This window comes from Phyllopteryx taeniolatus, chromosome 9 (genome assembly GCF_024500385.1).
Source record: "Phyllopteryx taeniolatus isolate TA_2022b chromosome 9, UOR_Ptae_1.2, whole genome shotgun sequence".
Lineage (NCBI taxonomy): Eukaryota > Metazoa > Chordata > Actinopteri > Syngnathiformes > Syngnathidae > Phyllopteryx > Phyllopteryx taeniolatus.
Window position 1 is genome coordinate 4,747,729 of NC_084510.1, and position 19,504 is coordinate 4,767,232.

Genomic DNA, 19,504 nt, shown 5'->3' on the forward strand with positions numbered 1-19,504 from the left:
AGGTCCTGAAGCAACAAAACAGCCCCAGACCATCACATTACCACTACCATATTTTACTGTTGGTATGATCTTTTTCTGAAATGCAGTGTTACTTTTACATCATATGTAATGGGACACACACCTTCCAAACAGTTCAACTTGTCTCGTCAGACCAAAGAGTATTTTCCCAAAAGTCTTGGGGATCATCAATATGTCTTCTGGCAAAATTGAGACAAGCCTAAATGTTCTTTTTGCTCAGCAGTGGTTTTCGTCTTGGAACTCTGCCATGCAGGCCGTTTTTTCCCATTTGCCCAGTCTCGTTCTTATGGTGTAGTCATGAACACTGACCTGAACTGAGGCAAGTGAGGCCTGCAGTTTGGATGTTGTTGTGGGGTCTTTTGTGACCTCATGGATGAGTCATCAGTGTGTTCTTGGGTAATTTTTGTTGGCCGGTGACTCCTGGGAAAGTTCACCACTGTTCTATTTTTTCGCCTAAGGTGGTTTATGGGTAGGTTGATTGAAGACTCTAAATTGTCCGTAGGTGTGAATGTTGTGCGGATGGTTGTTTGTTTGTATGTGCCCTGCGATTGGTTGGCAACCAGTTCAGGGTGTGGTGTACCCTGCCTCCTGCCCGAAGATAGCTGGGATAGGCGCCAGCACTCCCGCGACCCTTGCGAGGATAAGCGGCTCAGAAAATGGATGGATGGATGGATGGATGGAGGTGGATTATGGCTCTCACTTTGGTTCACTGCAGCCCCAAAGCTTTAGAAATGGGTTTATAACATTTTCCACACTGATAGAGCGCAATTACTTTTTCTCATTTGCTCCTTCATTTTGGAAATCGCCATCTTACTGCTAACAGTCAATGGAAAACCCTATTGACAGACTAGTTAATATTAGAATTTGGTCACAGGAGGGATGTACCTTGAAATAACGAATATTCACACATAAACGCCATAGTAACACATAGTTAATATAACAATACAGGCATAAATTCTTCCTAATCTATGAAAAATGAGTTTATTAAAGTTACTAGGGGTGGGTGTCCCGATCCGATCTTTGAGGTCTGATATCCGTCCGATGTCAGCAAAAAAAGGATCAAATCAGATCGCGATATAAAATCTCAGATTTGATCACTCTTTTCCAAGCTGTCCATTCTAGGCTCTTCTATTTAAATATAAGACACACATCATTTTAGAAATCGCCAGTTTACTGCTAACAGTTAATGCTAAACCCTATGGACGGACTATTTATTAGAATTTGGTCACGGGAGGTAATTGACTTCAAAGAACGAATATTCACAGACAAATGCCTCAGTAACACATCCAGACAGTTAATATAACAACACTCACAGGTTGATATTCTTCTTAATCTCTGAAAAACAAGTTTATTGTAGTTACTAAGGTTGTCCCGATCCGATCTATGAGATCTAATATCGGTCCGATGTCAGCAAAAAAAACGAGGATCGGACTGGATCTAATATTTCAGATTTGATCACTCTTACAAGCACTCCATTCCATGCACCGCTCCAGCACTTCAATCTAGCAGCGCCTGGACGGTATGCAGAGGCCACGTGAACACAACAACAGGTTCCAAAGTTTCTGCCATAGTAGCAAGAAGTAAGAGTGAATCTTTCTTGTTTAAATTCGTATATTGATACTTCAGTTCAAGTTCACTTTCAAACGTTCAAATACAAAATACTTTGTCTTTGTTTTGGTTCACGAAAATCACTACTTTAAACTAACACACAATGAATGAGAAACACCAGTGACGAGCTAACAAATATGAGCATCAAACTCACAGCGTTTCTATCTCTCAAAATAATGAATATTGGGGCACAAATGATGTATAAACACACAGAAACAGGCAATATAACAATAATCTCCGGCATATAAGTAGTGGGCAAGCAATCCAACGCTTGGTGAATTCAATGATAGTAAGATCCCTCCACATCGAATGATCCAAACGTGACGTCACCACGAACACTTGGCCGCTGCAATGTACCATAATATCGCCAAGTACCAATCAGAGCAAAGCTGTTTCCATACTTTAAAATAAGAAGATGGACGATCCAATCAAAGCGATGGTAATTTACTTGTCGCATATTAATGAGAAATCAGGCCGTCTCAGCTGCCAGTCATAAAAGACCAACAAGAGTAACCTGAAAAAGGACATGCTGGACATTTCCAACCCAAATTATCTCGCAAACCTGACAGGGACATCAAAGATTTTTAAAAATTAAAAAGAATATATTGATGGAACCCTTTAATAAATTATGTATTTGTTTTTTAAGGTATTTTACCTTGTAATACAAATGCAGTTGCAGCCTGAATCAAAGTATATGATATGACATTTCAACATGCCATTGTCAAAAATATGTCTATGGATTAATTAGCCTTTGCTGATTCTTTTTTTTTCAACCATAGTAAAGAAAGCAAGTCAATTAAATCAGGTTAATCAGATCTCAAATGTTTAAATTAAAACTCAGCACTCTATTTTGCAAACAAAATGCTAATCGATCGGATAGGATTGAATAGTTGATGCACGGACAGAAAGTCTGGGTTTCTATGTTGTGCAATGCCATCCTGTGCAAATGTCTTCTCTTGCATGCTATTTTTGTACTTCTTATATCCATTATTCCTGCTGAAACAATGCAAATGTCCCCATTGTCGGACTAATAAACTTTCTTATAATTATTTATATTAATGTACTTTTAAACATCCGTCCTGTGTCACTATTGTTTTCTCTCCAGACACTTAATTTTACTTCTGTTTTGCTTTTCAAAGTTCGTTACTCTGCTATAACGCGGTTCCAGCTAGATCTATGTGACAAGTGTACTGCATCACCCAATCATTTAGGTCTTTTCGCGAATACATGTCACGATACCTCGTAGGTAGCTGGAGCAGCGCAAAATAGCATGCACCAAGCATTCTACTGGAGTACCCAAACAGCGGAAAGCAGGGAGGTTGGGCGACTGTTCAAAGTCAACGTGCTGTTTTTTTGTTTTTTTTTCCCCCCTTGCGTCAACACAGCAGCTTATTTCGGCCATTTTGTTTCGGTGACAGAGGTCTTTCAGCTTAAAACCATTTTCTGCAGAACATTTTCGGTGCATCCCTACGTGGCTTACTCTTACCTCTGGTGTTCGCCATTGTGATAAATGAGCAAAATATTTTGTAGAGTTGCAAATTTCATATCCTAATTATTAGTGAGGCACCGGAATTTTGGCCGCTGAAATGTTTCAGCCGTAAATAGCCCAAAAGTGCATTTTCGGTTTCGGACAGAGACTTTTTTTCACCGAAATAGAACTACCAAAATAACATCACATGCATGACATGTTGAAAACTGACGGCTTGGGCACCCGAGTGTGTACACCTCTGAGTAAAGAATCACTGTTTAAGAAGCAATATCCAATTGAATTGACCGGGAGGTCACTTTATTACACACACCCTACACTCGTGGTTTGATAATGACATAGTGCCATCAATCAACCATTAATGTGAAATAAGCTTAAATGATAAATAACACATACGTTCCACAAACTACTGGCAACATACACATTAATAACGAAGATAAACGTCTTTTTTTACTGTAATTATTCAAGTTTGCATGTCGCCATAAATATGGGAACCGCCTGGCTTTTCCGTCATCATGCTAGCGGCTACTAGCCCAAACAAAGCGTCTTTATTGTCGTCCAAACTCGCAGCGTTCCACTTTTCGGGTATGTGGAATGCTTGTTACATGCTGCCCAAGCTACCTACGAGTTAGGGGTGGGTGATATGGGAAAATAAAAATGTCTTCTCCCCCCCCCCCCCATTTTGTGATAACGATAATTTGACGACATCCTATTTTTAAAAAAATGGTGTAAATATCTACTTGCTTCCCAGGACATTTATCCAGGACATTGCACAAGAATATTGTATGGCAATATTTAATAATTAATAACTTGAAGTTATATCCAAGCTGTATCCAGGAGAATATGCCAAATATGGTTTGCACGATAGTATTTTAGTTAAGCTTTTGTTTAAAAAATGTAAACAAATGTTCAAAAACTAAGATGACATCAAAATATAACTCTAATTAAATATTTTAAACCAAATAGACAAGTTTGTCAATACAGCACACACTGGGATACAAATTTGGCTAGAAAACTGCAGAAACAAATGTACTTAATGGCCTTCTTTGTCTTGCCAATGTTTACCTGTTTTTGTCATATAGTAGTATGTTTTTGGTAAATGACTTGGCGAGGTTTTTCTGAGTGTTTTTTTCAGATTTTCTCAACTTTTTTTTGCGGAAGTTGTGTATGGATGGCTGGATGGATACTTTATTCATCCCGTGAGGGAATTAGATTTACTAGCTTCATAAAGTTTGGAAACCTTTCCACATGACTAGGTGTTTCTTATGAAGAGTGAAATGGAAAAAAGATCAAGCTTGGCACTCGCGGGCGCACGTAATTTTGAAACGATGGTATGTGACGTCATGACCGTGGAATCTTCTTTTTGTTTTTATTCCCAGTGAGTTTAGCAGCTAAAGTTGGTCATTCAGTACAGGGTTCAAATAAGTAAAGCAGTGGGTGATTGGTGATGGGATAGTGAAATACAGTGTTTACTGACAAACAGCTGTGGCAGTTGTAGGGCTCTGCTAGCTAGCTCCTCCATTAGCCTCACCAGCAGTCGGGATGAATATACGATCGTAACAGCGCCATCCATTCTCTTCTAAACTGGCCACGTTTGGGAAGCCAGCACATACATCGGAGGTCTGTGTCATTTTCCTTTTCGTCAACAAAAAACATGAGTTCCATTGAGGTCCATTATTTCAATTCACCCACTTGTTAAGCTGCTAAACTCCTGAAAAGGTTGCTCGGCCTGCTAGTTTGAGAGCGAGAGTTTTTGTTTCTCACTGAGTCACGTGACTAAATCATGTCTACTGCTCTGGCGAATGAGGACTTTAATGCATTTCCTCCTTTCTCTCCTCCATATAGTGTCCATGCACCCGTTCGGTTGTTTTCTTTTAGAGACAGTATGAATACTTGATAGCGGAAAATTGCAGATCATTAAAGCAACATTCACAATTATATCGAAGGCAGTATATCTCGCCCACCCCTACTACGAGCTACAGCTAATGCAGCAGAGCCGCGGAGGCAAATGTGCGCCTCACGTCCGTTGTCGGCGCAGCATAAGTCACTAATCATTGACTCCATCACAGCGAATGAACTACACTTTTAGGTAAGGACAGGTGAAGGATAAGACAAGAAGACAGATGGGAACACCATGCTAATCGTTACGCTATCACATGAAGTTGCAAAACCTCAAAATAAGTGATTGGGTTGTACAGTACACTTTACATTGGTCTGTCTGGAACCGCGTTATAGCAGAGATTAGCCAACATTTAAGAGCACAATAGCAGGCAAATTTGTATGTGTTTATAGAGGAAAATAATGTAATATATGATGCTAGACAGCCATAACAGGGACCGGAAACTGGAAAGGAATTAATACATCACCGCTGCTACGAACTATATGAACTTCTAATTTAAAAGTACCGTATTTGCACGACCATAGGGCGCACCGTATTAAAAGGCGCAGTCTCAGTTACGAGGTCTATTTCTGTATTTAACACGTACATAAGGCGCACCGTATTATTGGGCGCAGGCATGGTAAAACATACGCTAGCTTAAAACATGCGGTAGAATGCATGCACGCTAAAACAATGTTTTTAAAAAGGCAGCGGGAGCAAAACTGAGTTCTGTTGTACTTTATTGAAGTAGTTAACAATGTACTCACGTTATTTTTTTGATCAATCTTCATCCACAAATCCATCAAAGTCCTCATCTTCTGTATCCGAAAGGAACAGCTGGGCAAGTTCTCCAACAAACACGGCAGGTTCCCTCTCATCTTTGTCAGAGTCAGTCTCGATGCCGGGGGGCTGTTCAGCAATCATGCCGGCTTTCGCGAAAGCTCGGACAATAGTCAAAGCAGATACCTTAGCCCAGGCATCCACAATCCATTCACATATGGTGGCGTAACTCGCCCGGCGATGCCTCCCAGTTTTAGTAAAGCTTCACTTTGAACGCCCTGTTTACACCGAGTTCCTTCGTCAAGGATCCCGGAATGATGGCAAGCTCCGAGTTCATTTGCTGCACTTGGTTTTTCACAGCGGCTGTGAGTTGGGCGCGCATGGAGTCACAGATCAACAGGGACGGTGACGTGTGGAAAAAGACATCCGGTCTCTTTACATACACCTCACTCAGCCACTCTCTCATTTTCTCCTCGTCCATCCAGCCCTTTTGATTGGCCTTAACGATGACTTCGGCTGGAAACTTTTCTTTAGGCAGCGTCTTCCTCTTAAAAATCACCATAGGTGGCAGTTTCTGTCCATTACCATGGCAGCCACGCACAACGGTAAAAGCCGACTTGTCGTGCCCCGTTGTGCGTATCGCTACCGTGGTGGTCCCCTTCTTCTCCACAGTGGGATGTCGAAAGTGAGCGAAAGTGAGCGGCACCTCGTCCATGTTGGTGATGTGTTGGGATGGATGTGTTTGTCGGCAATCTTCTTACTACAGTAGGAGCGGAAGATGGCCAGCTTTTCCTTGTAATCCGCCGGAAGTTGCTGCGCCACGGTAGTCCTTGCCCGGATGGATAGATGCCGCCGTTTCATAAAACAAAAGCACCAAGACGGACCTCCTTGAAAATGTTCAATTTTCATTACTTCTGCAAGCGTTATTGCCCTCAGTCAAATGGTGACTGTAGAGACTCTTCCGTCTGTTCTTTGCTCATTAATCCATTGCTCGAGTTGGTCTTCCAACTCGGGCCAGCTCGCCTTGTTTCCACGGAAACTCAGCTTCGTCTTCTTAACTTGGCGAAGCTCGTTTTCCTGCTTCCTCCACTTGCGAACCATGGATTCGTTGATCTTCAATTCCCTCGCGGCTGCTCGATTCCCATGTTCCTCCGCGTAACTGACAGCTTGCAGTTTAAACTGTGCTTCGTAAGCGTGTCTCTTTGTAGGTGCCATTTTCGAAGGACCTTAGCCAAACCGATGCACATACTGGAACTATATACCTACTGGGCGCGTGTCTTTAGCGTCCTCTGTCACGCGCACCCTTCCCACTTTAACGTCCGCATGCTGTTCTCAGTCACATCCGCCTTCCTCTATATAAGCAGCGTGTCGGCAGGAAATGCTCCCGGTCAGTCAAGCGGAGCGCTCATTAAAGTCACACAACATTTACATATTTTGGAACTCGGTGCACACACAGGGCGCGCCGCATTATAGGGCGCTCCATTTTGGAGAAAATTCAAGACTTTTAAGTGTGCCTTATGGTCGTGAAAATACGGTACATGAATATAATGAATCTTTATAACATAAGATAGCCTTTATTAATCCTGTCACTTGAGTATATGAACTTATTTAAAAGTACATTGATATATTGAATCTTTATAACATAAGATAGCCTATATTAGTCCCGCAATGGGGAAATTTGCATCATTTGAGCAGCAACAGTGGATACAAGAAATACAAAAAGAACATGCAAGAGAAGACATTTGACTGCAGATGCATTTGCCATTCCATAGATCATTTTACCCTTGCGAATATGTGAGTTCCTGGATGCCCATTTCATGGAAACAATGAGTCCCAACCCGGGAACAATTGAGTCCCTGCAATTTATCATCACGGAATAGAAATACAGTAACCCTCTGCTATATCATGGGTCTTGCTTTGCGGTCCCGCTGTATTGCAGATTTTTATTAGAGTTGTTTCTCTCTTGTTTTTTTATACTGTTTGTTCAACCCCAATTCAAATGAAGTTGGGACGTCGCGTTAAACATAAATAAAAACAGAATACAATGATTTGCAAATCATGTTCAACCTATATTTAATTGAATACACCACAAAGACAAGATATTTAATGTTCAAACTGATAAATGTTAGTTTTTAGCAAATAATCATTAACTTAGAATTTTATGGCTGCAATACGTTCCAAAAAAGCTGGGACAGGTGGCAAAAAAGACTGAAAAAGTTGAGGAATGCTCATCAAACACCTGTTTGGAACATCCCACAGGTGAACAGGCTAATTGGGAACAGGTGGGTGCCATGATTGGGTATAAAAGGAGCTTCCCTGAATTGCTCAGTCATTCACAAGCAAAGATGGGGCGGCGAGGTTCACCTCTTTGTGAACAAGTGCGTGAGAAAATAGTCGAACAGTTTAAGGACAATGTTCCTCAATGTACAATTGCAAGGAATTTAGGGATTTCATCATCTACGGTCCATAATATCATCAAAAGGTTCAGAGAATCTGGAGAAATCACTGTATGTAAGCGGCAAGGCCGAAAACCAACATTGAATGCTCGTGACCTTTGATCCCTCAGGCGGCACTGTATCAAAAAACGACAATGTGTAAATGATATCACCACATGGGCTCAGGAACACTTCAGAAAACCAATGTCAGTAAATACAGTTCGGCGCTACATCCGTAAGTGCAACTTGAAACTCTACTATGCAAAGCAAAAGCCATTTATCAACAACACCCAGAAACGCCGCTGGCTTCTCTGGGCCCGAGGTCATCTAATATGGACTGATGCATAGTGGAAAAGTGTTCTGTGGTCCGACGAGCCCACATTTCAAATAGTTATTGAAAATTGTGGATGTCGTGTCCTCCGGGCCAAAGAGGAAAATAACCATCCGGACTGTTATGGACGCAAACTTCAAAAGCCAGCATCTGTGTTGGTATGGGGCTGTGTTAGTCCCAATTGCATGGATAACTTACTGATCTTGTCTGCGAAGGCACCATTAATGCTGCACGTGTTACAACAGCATGGCTTCGTCGTAAAAGAGTGCGGGTACTAGACTGGCCTGCCTGCAGTTCAGATCTGTCTCCCATTGAAAATGTGTGGCACATTACAAAGCGTAAAATACGACAACGGAGACCCCGGACTGTTGAACAGCTGAAGCTGTACATCGAGCAAAAATGGGAAAGAATTCCACATACAAAGCTTCAACAATTTGTGTCCTCAGTTCCCAAACGGTTATTGAATGTTGTTCAAAGAAAAGGTGATGTAACACAGTGGTAAACATGACCGTGTCCCAACTTTTTGGAACGTGTTGCAGCCATAAAATTCTAAGTTAATGATTATTTGCTAAAAACAATAAGGTTTATCAGTTTGAACATTAAATATCTTGTCTTTGTAGTGTATTCAATTAAATATAGGTTGAACATGATTTGCAAATCATTGTATTCTGTTTTTATTTATGTTTAACACAACATCCCAACTTTATTGGAATTGGGGTTGTACAATATTATTGTTATCCATTGCTCTTGCTTTTTCTCAATATATTATCTTTTTAGGCCTGTCACGATAGCAAATCTTTTAGGACAATATATTTTCCCCAAAAATTATCACGACAAAAGTTAGTATTGTTGATGTTTTTAATGCCACTGATATGATTTTAGAGCATAATAATCATCTTCTTTTTAAGAAGAATTTACTTTTAATTATAAGAATGATGAACATTGACATTGTAATGTAGAACAATAAATAAAATAGCTTATATAGACTTCTATAGATAAAACAAATATAAATAAAACAGTCTCGGGCTCTATTCACAAAAAGTGCACTTAAATATTAAACATTAAGTTAATTAAGTTTCCAGTTGGTTCAGGAAAAAGTACCAAGTAGCAACATAAATAACAACACAAGTAGATCAAAGCAGTGTGTTTTGATTCAATATTTGTCCTACTTTTCAAACGTCTGCAGCCTTTCTTTAAACACTGCTTTGTCAACATGTTCAGTGGCTACATCTCTTACGACAGTGAGTACGCTATACTGTATATAATGTGAGCATACCTGCACCATATATGCTGTCACGTTTGTATTTGCATTGTTGGGTAAGGGGTTCCATAATTGCAGTCTGATTGGAAACGGGATATGTCCCAGCGGCTTTTTTGTTCCCAGTTGAAGAAATTGGGTAGGATGGTTGTGTTTAAAATGACGGCACAGTGTACAACTGGTTAGCACATCTGCCTCACAGTTCTGTGCACCGGGGTTCAAATCCCAGCCCCGCCTCTGTTGAGTTTGTTAAATCCATCAACTCTGCAGCTACCTCCTCGCCGTCACAAAACTTCTTTGTTTGTGTTAGCATCCACATTTCAAAAGCAAGCAAGCATGTGCGCACTCATACAGACACCCACACAGCCAATCAGACGAAGTGTCCCCGCCCTTCACATCTCTGATTGTTTTAGAGATGATAGGTTTCATGTGTGAATTCTTTTCTTCCTTCCTCAAATGACTGACCATTTAGAAATTAGGGCGCATATGCTACCTAATAGTCCTGTCTCATCAAAAAAAAAAAGAAAAAGAAAAAAAAATCCCCACGACACAGTACGTGGTTATGCATTCTAAAATGCAGATTGTTCCTACTTTGTGTCCCTGCTAATTTTTGTGCGTCTCAGACGCAGCACGCTCATCAAACAAAATCCCTGCATTCTAAGATTGATGCAATAAATACTTAAAAGAACAAACATTGAAGCCACAATTTATTAACAATTAAGATCATAGAGTAGTGATTGTTGTGAAATTGAACAGTATGCAGAATTTCTTTTTTTCCTATTACATAACATACTCCAATAACTGCCCCATGTTAATGTTCTTCACATAATTTTAAAAATATGGAAATTTAGACAAATTGTTCTGGAATTGAATTTCTATAGGTTGGCAGCTCTGCAGTCATAGCTATAAATGTAATTTCACTAATAATTGCCATAGTTTTATCATTTACCATTGGCTGGTTTATTTTTATATTTCAATTAAAGTGAAGCGCTTTGTGTTGCATTTTGTTGTATGAAAAGCGCTTACAAATAAAGTTTGATTAATTGTTACAGTGTTTCGGCTTTCGATTTCTGCCTTGGATTCCTCAGTTTTGGTTAAGAATTTTCATTTTGGTGCGTCACGAATAATTACAGTGGCCAAACTTATTACAGTTATAAGTAATATTACAATATTGGTAAATAAATCTAAACAAAACAAATCACATGTACACACATTGCAACAAGCTTAGAATTAAAAATTGTAAACAGCGGCTACCAAAATGAATTTTCAAGCCGCAAGACCTCATTAAAATTACTTGATGAAAGATGACAACTAACAGCAAACTTGTCTTGGAGTACAATTTTGGGTAGCGATAAAGGAAATAAGTCAAAGAGGGAAATACATCCACAATTTTGTCAGTGCAAATGACTGCCTCCCTTCTGGTCAGTGGTGTGTGGTCTGTCATGCGGTGAAGTTACTACTGCCTCCAGTCGGTTACTATTGCAGTTCCATAATAAATCTTCACCATTGTTTTTGCTCTTCTAGGTATTGAATGAATTGTGAAGAATGCAGACCATCAAGTGTGTTGTAGTTGGGGACGGTGCTGTGGGTAAAACCTGCCTGCTCATCTCATACACTACAAACAAATTTCCTTCAGAATATGTACCTACAGTAAGTATTTGGAACTGACTGAATATAAAAAGGCCGTGATTGTATTTCCACCTAAAACACCTGAACAACCCCCGAAATACTTTCACTATATTTTTATGTCTCGTTAGACTTTTGACAATTTACTTTATCTAAACAAAATGTAATTTCCAGGGTTTTGCTCCAAAAATACTTATAATGTATGCCTATTGTTAGGATGTGGGAAATAAATGGTTGACATTTTTAAAAATCTTTGTTTTGCAGGTGTTTGATAATTATGCCGTAACTGTAATGATTGGAGGCGAGCCCTACACACTCGGCTTGTTTGATACCGCAGGTATGTATTTGATTTTTTTTCTTTTTAATTCATGTTAATCCAGGGGATTTATATCCACTCCCTTAGCTTTTACCTGGAAACAATCTGTTTTTTACCTAATATTGGAGTTATTGTGGTTCTGTATCACCTTAATGTTCCAGATGGGCCGTGTTTCCCCCCCGCCCCCCTTTTAAGGCATGTTGCAAGAGTGCCATGAGAATTGGAGTGTCTCCTGTGGACTATAACATTTTATAGAGATATTTTTTAACTTGTGTCTTGCATACAACTGATAATACTGACACTGTGTAGACAGCTTCTCCAGCCACAAAAGATGGAGGTTAATAATACGCCATGGTAAAGAGCTATTTGATACAACTGATAATACTGACACTGTGTAGACAGCTTCTCCATCCACAAAAGACAGAGATTAATAATACCCCATGGTAAAGAGCTATTTGAATGCAGTTGAAACCATTCGGGTTATGGCCAACAGGAGCTGCCCAGAATAGTTTTGATTGATTATCTTTCTCTGGGACTCGGTGACATTGCGCTTCTTTCTGCTTTTACTTTTAACATCTACTACTCTTTATCTAGCCTGTAGATATTAGTTGTGGTGGTCGTCTCATGTCACAATAATGAAGGCTGCACATTTGAATGCTGTCAGTGTGGTATGAACATTATTGTATGTCCTTTCTTTAGGTCAGGAAGACTATGACAGGTTACGACCTCTGAGTTATCCTCAGACCGATGTCTTCCTTGTTTGCTTCTCTGTTGTGTCTCCCTCTTCATTTGAAAATGTAAAAGAAAAGGTAAGTGTCATCCTTTCTTGGTTTGGCTATATTTATTGTTTCAGTTGTGTCTATATAAATTATTGGTGAAAACAAAAACATTTTTAAGACTCACAGCCCTTTTGGACTCAATCACAACCTTATTACACCCAAATAGTCTTATGTCTGCGTTCACATCACAGAACGCTGATGTGCTCGCTCTGTGAATGGACATCACTGACTGTTGTGAGGTGGTCACTACGGCTATCACTAAAATATTTCATTAACCGAATAATCTGATTCAAAATTATTTTCTTCTGTAAAATACTAAAAAAAAGTATTGTAAGATAATTTGTACTTCTTGGGTGCTGATTAATGTGAAGGGCTACTAGTTTGATATACCCTTCTAAGGCTGCTTCAGGTTCAACTACGTCAATTACATGTTGTTCATATTTTCCATGAATTGATTATTCAGTTATTGGTGTGGTCTGTGTCATGTCAGAAAATAGGGGAAAATAACATCAACATTGTATACTGAAGACATTTGTTTTCCAAAGTAAAAGCAAATGTTTGGAAATATCTTATTTTGATTAAACAGTCAGTCTGCGTTCATGGAGGACTACAGAAATCAGACAATATTTACAGTTGAGAGGCTGAAATCAGAGGATTTGGACAATTTTAAGTTAATCAATGACTCTAAACAATTAATCGATGGTCAGAATAGTTGTTGATGAATTTAATAATTGTTGCACCTCTAGTGGTCACCATCAAAACCAACCATGTCGCTCGATGATATTCATTGTGCGAGCAAAAGGAGTTATCAGGAGATGCACCATATTTAATAATCGCTTATTACAATGCATTAATTGATTCACAGTCGCTTACATTTGCATTGCGATGTATATTAGGGCTGCACGATATTTAAAAAAAAAAAGACTGATTTCCCCCCCCCCCCCACCCCCCTCAAACCTGTGATATTTATTGTGATGTGAAATAATACAGGATAAGTGTTCGGAAAGTTAATTTTTTTCGCTGTTCATCGTTCCAAGAATGCACTAGTTCAGTTCATAGTTCAAATATTACAAAACAAAGTAAGTTAAATGCAGCAAGTGGACATCCTTTCCTGGGTCCTCTTTCATAGTTATCACACAAGTAGATGCATATACAACACTCTGGGCTGCTCCGTGTGTTGTTTGAAGCGTTGTAATTTACTGTCACATTTTATTAGCCTGTCTAATCAGGCCCTTCTGCTGATCACTTTTAAATGTACAGCTGAGTCATTGTATATTGCAGTACACCAAGATCGCAGCAGACCGTGCGATGTGACCATTGCGCACATGTACATCGCGATGACGATGCTCAAACAAAATATCGTGCAGCCCTACTGTATATAATTCCACCTCCACTGCTAGTAATTTGTAGAAAATCCCAGTTTGAAAGTAATATTTCACTGTGATGACAGCGAAACAATTGTCTTTGTGTATGCAGTGGGTTCCAGAGATCACCCACCATTGTCCAAAGACCCCCTTTTTGCTAGTTGGCACTCAGATTGATTTGAGAGATGACCCCTCTACTATAGAGAAGCTGGCAAAGAACAAGCAAAAACCTATTACTCCAGAGACGGCAGAGAAGCTTGCAAGAGACCTCAAGGCTGTGAAATATGTGGAGTGCTCCGCGCTCACACAGGTAACATCTACTTTACTGATCCACTTTTGGAAAAGCATGATCCACACCTTAATAGCAAGATCTAAAAAAATGGAGGAAAAAGAGTGCATGTCTAAATTCCCACCCAGCCTTTGCACACAAGGCTTGATCTGTTTTATTTGCATTGTTTTGTTTTTGTCACTGTTTTTAAGTCGTGTTTCTTATCAAGTAAAAAATGTCATTGAATCAGTAACTATCACTTGAGGTTTTGCCAAAGGAAAAATCTTAAATGCTCGTGGTTTTTGATCCCCACATCCAACACCCCTAATTGAAAGTGTGCCTATAGTATATTAACATCATAAAGCTTACAATTCAAATTTGAAGGCCAATGGCTTGGCCGAAGCTATATGTGAAAGGTTTTGCTCATGTCTGTTGTCTACAAGCAGACTTGATTTACTTAGCATTAGCAGACAATTTTCCATGGGACCAGTTTATTGTGTACTTTATATTAATGAACTGAGGGATCGGAGTTGGGGTTAGGATCTGAGCTACTAATTCAGGGTTTTTATGAGCATACTATCCCCTCCAAAAGTATTGGAACGGGAAGGTCAATTGCTTTGTTTTTGTTGAATACTGAAGACATTTGGGTTTCAGATGAAAAGATGAATATGAGACAAAGGTTCAGAATTCCAGCTTTTATTTCATGGCATTTACATTAAATGCAGCCCTATGGGGGGCACAAGCCAGTGCAAACTATAGGCCGGTCCCAAGCCCGGATAAATGCAGAGCATTGCGTTAGGAACAGCATCCGGCTTAAAACTTTGCCAAACAAATATGAGCATTCATACAATGAATTCCATTCCGGATCGGTCGTAGCCCGGGTTAACAAAGTCCGCCACCGTTAACCTGTAGGGCGCCGGTGGAAATTCAGCTACTGTGGGTCGAAGTCTAAGAAGAAGAAGAAGAAGAGGTGGAAAGCGGATTCCTCGGCACAAAGAGAAGAGGAAAGCACAGAGCCTAGAACTGAATGTGGGGACTTCGAATGTTGGGACTATGACAGGAAAATCTCGGGAGTTGGTTGACATGATGATTAAAAGAAAGGTTGATGTATTGTGTGTCAAGGAGACCAGGTGGAAAGGCAGTAAGGCTAGAAGTTTAGGGGCAGGGTTTAAATTATTTTACCATGGTGTAGATGGGAAAAGAAATGGAGTCAGGGTTATTTTAAAAGAAGAGTTGACTAAGAATATTGGATCGAGTGATGAGGCTGAAACTTGAACTTGAGGGTGTTATGTATAATGTGATTAGAAATTCTGGAAGGAGCTATAAGAAGTAGTTCTGAGCATCCCAGACAGAGAGAGTCGTGATTGGTGCAGATTGTAATGGACATGTTGGTGAAGGAAACAGGGGTGATGAAGAAGTGATGGGTAAGTACGGCATCCAGGAAAGGTACTTGGAGGGACAGATGGTGGTAGACTTTGCAAAAAGGATGCAAATGGCTGGAGTGAACACTTTTTTCCAGAAGAGGCAGGAACATATGGTGACCTACAAGAGCGGAGGTAGAAGCATGCAGGTGGATTACATCTTGTGCAGACGATGTAATCTGAAGGAGGTTACCGACTGTAAGGTAGTGGTAGGGGAGTGGGTAGACAGCATCGGATGGTGGTGTGTAAGATGACTCTGGTGGTGGGGAGGAAGATTAGGAAGACAAAGGCAGAGCAGAGAACCATGTGGTGGAAACTGAGACAGGACGAGTGTTGTGCAGCTTTTCGAGAAGAGGTGAGACAGGCTCTCGGTGGATAGGAGGAGCTTCCAGAAGACTGGACCACTGCAGCCAAGGTGATCAGAGAGGCTGGCAGGAGACTACTTGGTGTATCTTCTGGCAGGAAAAGAGAGAACGAGACTTGGTGGTGGAACCTCACAGTACAGGAAATCATACAAGAAAAAAGGTTAGCTAAGAAGAAGTGGGACACTGAGAGTACCGAGGAGAAGCGAAAAGAAGACATTGAGATGCGACACAGGGCAAAGATAGAGGTGGCAAAGGCCAAACGAGGCATATTATGACATGTATGGCAGGTTGGACACTAAAGAACGAGAAAATGATCTATGCAGGCTGGCCAGACAGAGGGATAGAGATGGGAAGGATGTGCAGCAGGTTAGGGTGATTAAGGATAGAGATGGAAAAATGTTGACTGGTGCCACTAGTGTGCTAGATGGATGGAAAGAATACTTCGAGGAGTTGATGAATGAGGAAATGAGAGAGAAGGGAGAGTAGAAGAGGCAAGTGTGGTGGACCAGGAAGTGGCAATGATTAGTAAGGGGGGAGTTAGAAAGGCATTAAAGAGGATGAAAAATGGAAAGGCAGTTTGTCCTGATGACATTCCTGTGGAGGTATGGAAGCATCTAGGAGAGGTGGCTGTGGAGTTTTTGACCAGCTTGTTCAATAGAATTCTAGCGCGTGAAGATGCCTGAGGAATGGAGGAATAGTGTGCTGGTGCCCATTTTTAAGAACAAAGGTGATGTGCAGAGCTGTGGGAACTATAGAGGAATAAAGTTAATGAGCCACACAATGAAGTTATGGAAAAGAGTAGTGGAAGCTCGACTCAGGACAGAAGTGAGTATTTGCGAGCAACAGTATGGTTTCATGCCTAGAAAGGGTACCACAGATGCATTATTTGCCTTGAGGATGTTGATGGAAAAGTACAGAGAAGGTCAGAAGGAGTTACATTGTGTCTTTGTAGATCAAGAGAAAGCCTATGACAGAGTACCCAGAGAGCAACTGTGGTACTGCATGCGGAAGTCTGGAGTGGCAGAGAAGTATGTTAGAATAATACAGGACATGTACGAGGGCAGCAGAACAGTGGTGAGGTGTGCTGTAGGTGTGACAGACAAATTTAAGGTGGAGGTGGGACTGCATCAAGGATCAGCCATGAGCCCCTTCCCGTTTGCAGTGGTGATGGATAGGCTGACAGATGAGGTTAGACTGGAATCCCCGTGGACCATGATGTTTGCAGTTGACATTGTGATCTGCAGTGAAAAGCAGGGAGCAGGTGGAGGAACATTTAGAAAGATGTAGGCATACACTGGAAAGCAGAGGATTGAAGATTAGGCGAAGTAAAACAATATATGTGGATGAATGAGATGGGTGGTGGTGGGAGAGTGACGCTACAGGGAGAAGGGATAGCAAGGGTGGAGGACTTTAAAGACTTGGGGTCAACCGTCCAGAGCAATGGTGAGTGTGGTCAAGAAGTGAAGAAACGGGTCCAAGCAGGTTGGAACGGGTGGAGGAAGGTGTCAGGTGTGTTATGTGACAGAAGAGTCTCTGCTTGGATGAAGGGCAACGTTTATAAAACAGTGGTGACGCCAGTCATGATGTATGGATTAGAGACAGTGGCACTGAAGAGACAACAGGAAGCAGAGCTGGAGGAGGCGGAAATGAAGATGTTGAGGTTCGCTCTTGGAGTGACCAGGTTGGATAAAATTAGAAATGAGCTCATCAGAGGGACAGCCAAGGTTCGATGTTTTGGAGACAAAGTTAGAGAGAGCAGACGTTGATGGTTTGGACACATCCAGAGGAGAAGTAGTGAGTATATTGTTATAAGGGTGATGAGGATGGAGCTGCCAGGCAAGAAAGAGAGCTAGAGGAAGATGGATGTCGTGAGGGAGGACATGAGGGCAGTTGGTGTTAGAGAGGAGGATGCAGGAGATAGGCTTACATGGAAAAGAATGATGCGCTGTTGCGACACCTAAAGGGACAAGCCGAAAGGAAAAGAAGATTTCATGGTATTTAAATCTAGTTGTGTTAAGCAACTCAAGACAGAGCACCTTTTGTTTGAAGCCACCCACTTTTCAAGTGAGCAAAAGTATTGGAACATACATTATTGAATCAACTTAAAGTGAATCACACTTAATATTTGGTTCCATCACACTTACTTGCAGAATCAGAATCAGAATCAGAATCATCTTTATTTGCCAAGTATGTCCAAAACACACAAGGAATTTGTCTCCGGTAGTTGGAGCCGCTCTAGTACAACAGACAGTCAATTTACAGAACACTTTGGAGACATAAAACAACAACAAACAACAATTGTGCAAAAAAGATGCAGAGTCCTCTAGCACTTAGAGCAGTTCGAATGGCTAATATCGCAATAGTCCGGTGCAATGACCATTGTGCAAAGGGCACTGAGACTTCAAGGAGTGTATGCGGTTTGAAGTGACGAGTAGTGCGATAATCTGGGACAATGGTTGTGCAAATTTTACAGATACTCCTCAATCAGTGTGCAAATGGAGCAGATGCTACTCTGGCATGAGTGGCCACTATATGCAAATAGTGCAGCACGGCGAGACAACTACAGTGAGTGCACGAGTAATACATAATTGGCCCCACAGAAATGTGACAACGAACTCAAGTCAAAAAATTGCCAGCTTGTTGTAATGGAATTATAAATTAGCTGTTTAAGAAGTTGATTGCAAGAGGGAAGAAGCTGTTGGAATGTCTACTAGTTCTAGTTTGCAATGATCGGTAGCGCCTACCTGAGGGAAGGAGCTGGAAGAGCTGGTGACCGGGGTGGGGAGGGTCCGAGAAGATTTTGCACGCCCTTGTCTTAGTTCTGGCAGCGTGCAAGTCTTCAAGGGTGGGTAGGGGGGTACCGACAATCCTTTCAGCAGTTTTGATTGTCCGTTGCAGTCGGAGTTTGTCCTTTTTTGTAGCAGCAATAACTGCATCAAGCCTGCAACCCATTGACTTCACCAGACTGTTGCATTCTTCATTTGAAATGCTTTTGCAGGCCTTTGCTGCAGCCAGTTTCAGTTTGTGTTTGTTTCTGGGGGTTTGTCCCTTCAGTCTCCTCTTCAGCGTGTAAAATGCGTGCTCTGTGGGCTTAAGGTCCAGTGATTGACTTGGCCAGTCCTAAGACCTTCCACTTTTCCCCCTGCTGAAGTCCTTTGTTGTGTTGGCTGTGTGTTCTGGGTCATTGTGTTGTTGCATGATGAAGCCTCTCCTGATTAGTTTGGATGCATTTTTCTGTAAATTGCCAGACAAAATGGTTTTTTAGACTTCAGAATTCATTCTGCTGCTACCATCATGAGTTACATCATCAATAAAGACTAGTGAGCCCGTTCCAGAAGCAACCATGCAAGCCCAAGCCATGACATTACCTCCACCATGCTTCACAAATGAGCTTGTGTGTTTTGGATCATAAGCAGATCCTTTCTTTCTCCATACTTTGGCCTTTCTATCTCTTTGGTAGAGGTTAATCTTGGTCTCATGAGTCCATAAAACTGTTCCAAAACTTTTGTGGCTCATCTCTGTATTTTGCAAAATCTACTCTGGCCTTCCAATTCTTTTAGCTGATGAGTG

At 41.0% G+C, this 19,504-nt stretch overlaps 1 protein-coding gene across 4 annotated transcripts in view; it reads left to right on the forward strand.

Moving 5' to 3' along the window:
- The window catches only part of LOC133483015 (cell division control protein 42 homolog), a 52,288-nt gene that overhangs the window by 2,110 nt on the left and 30,674 nt on the right, over nucleotides 1–19,504 (forward strand). For all 4 annotated transcript variants that reach the window (XM_061783468.1, XM_061783466.1, XM_061783465.1 and 1 more), the window contains exons 2-5: nucleotides 11,320–11,445; nucleotides 11,686–11,758; nucleotides 12,437–12,546; nucleotides 13,993–14,190. In XM_061783468.1, coding sequence (XP_061639452.1) covers nucleotides 11,341–11,445; nucleotides 11,686–11,758; nucleotides 12,437–12,546; nucleotides 13,993–14,190 — 486 coding nt within the window. In that variant the 5' untranslated portion in view covers nucleotides 11,320–11,340. The remainder of the gene's footprint in view (nucleotides 1–11,319; nucleotides 11,446–11,685; nucleotides 11,759–12,436; nucleotides 12,547–13,992; nucleotides 14,191–19,504) is intronic.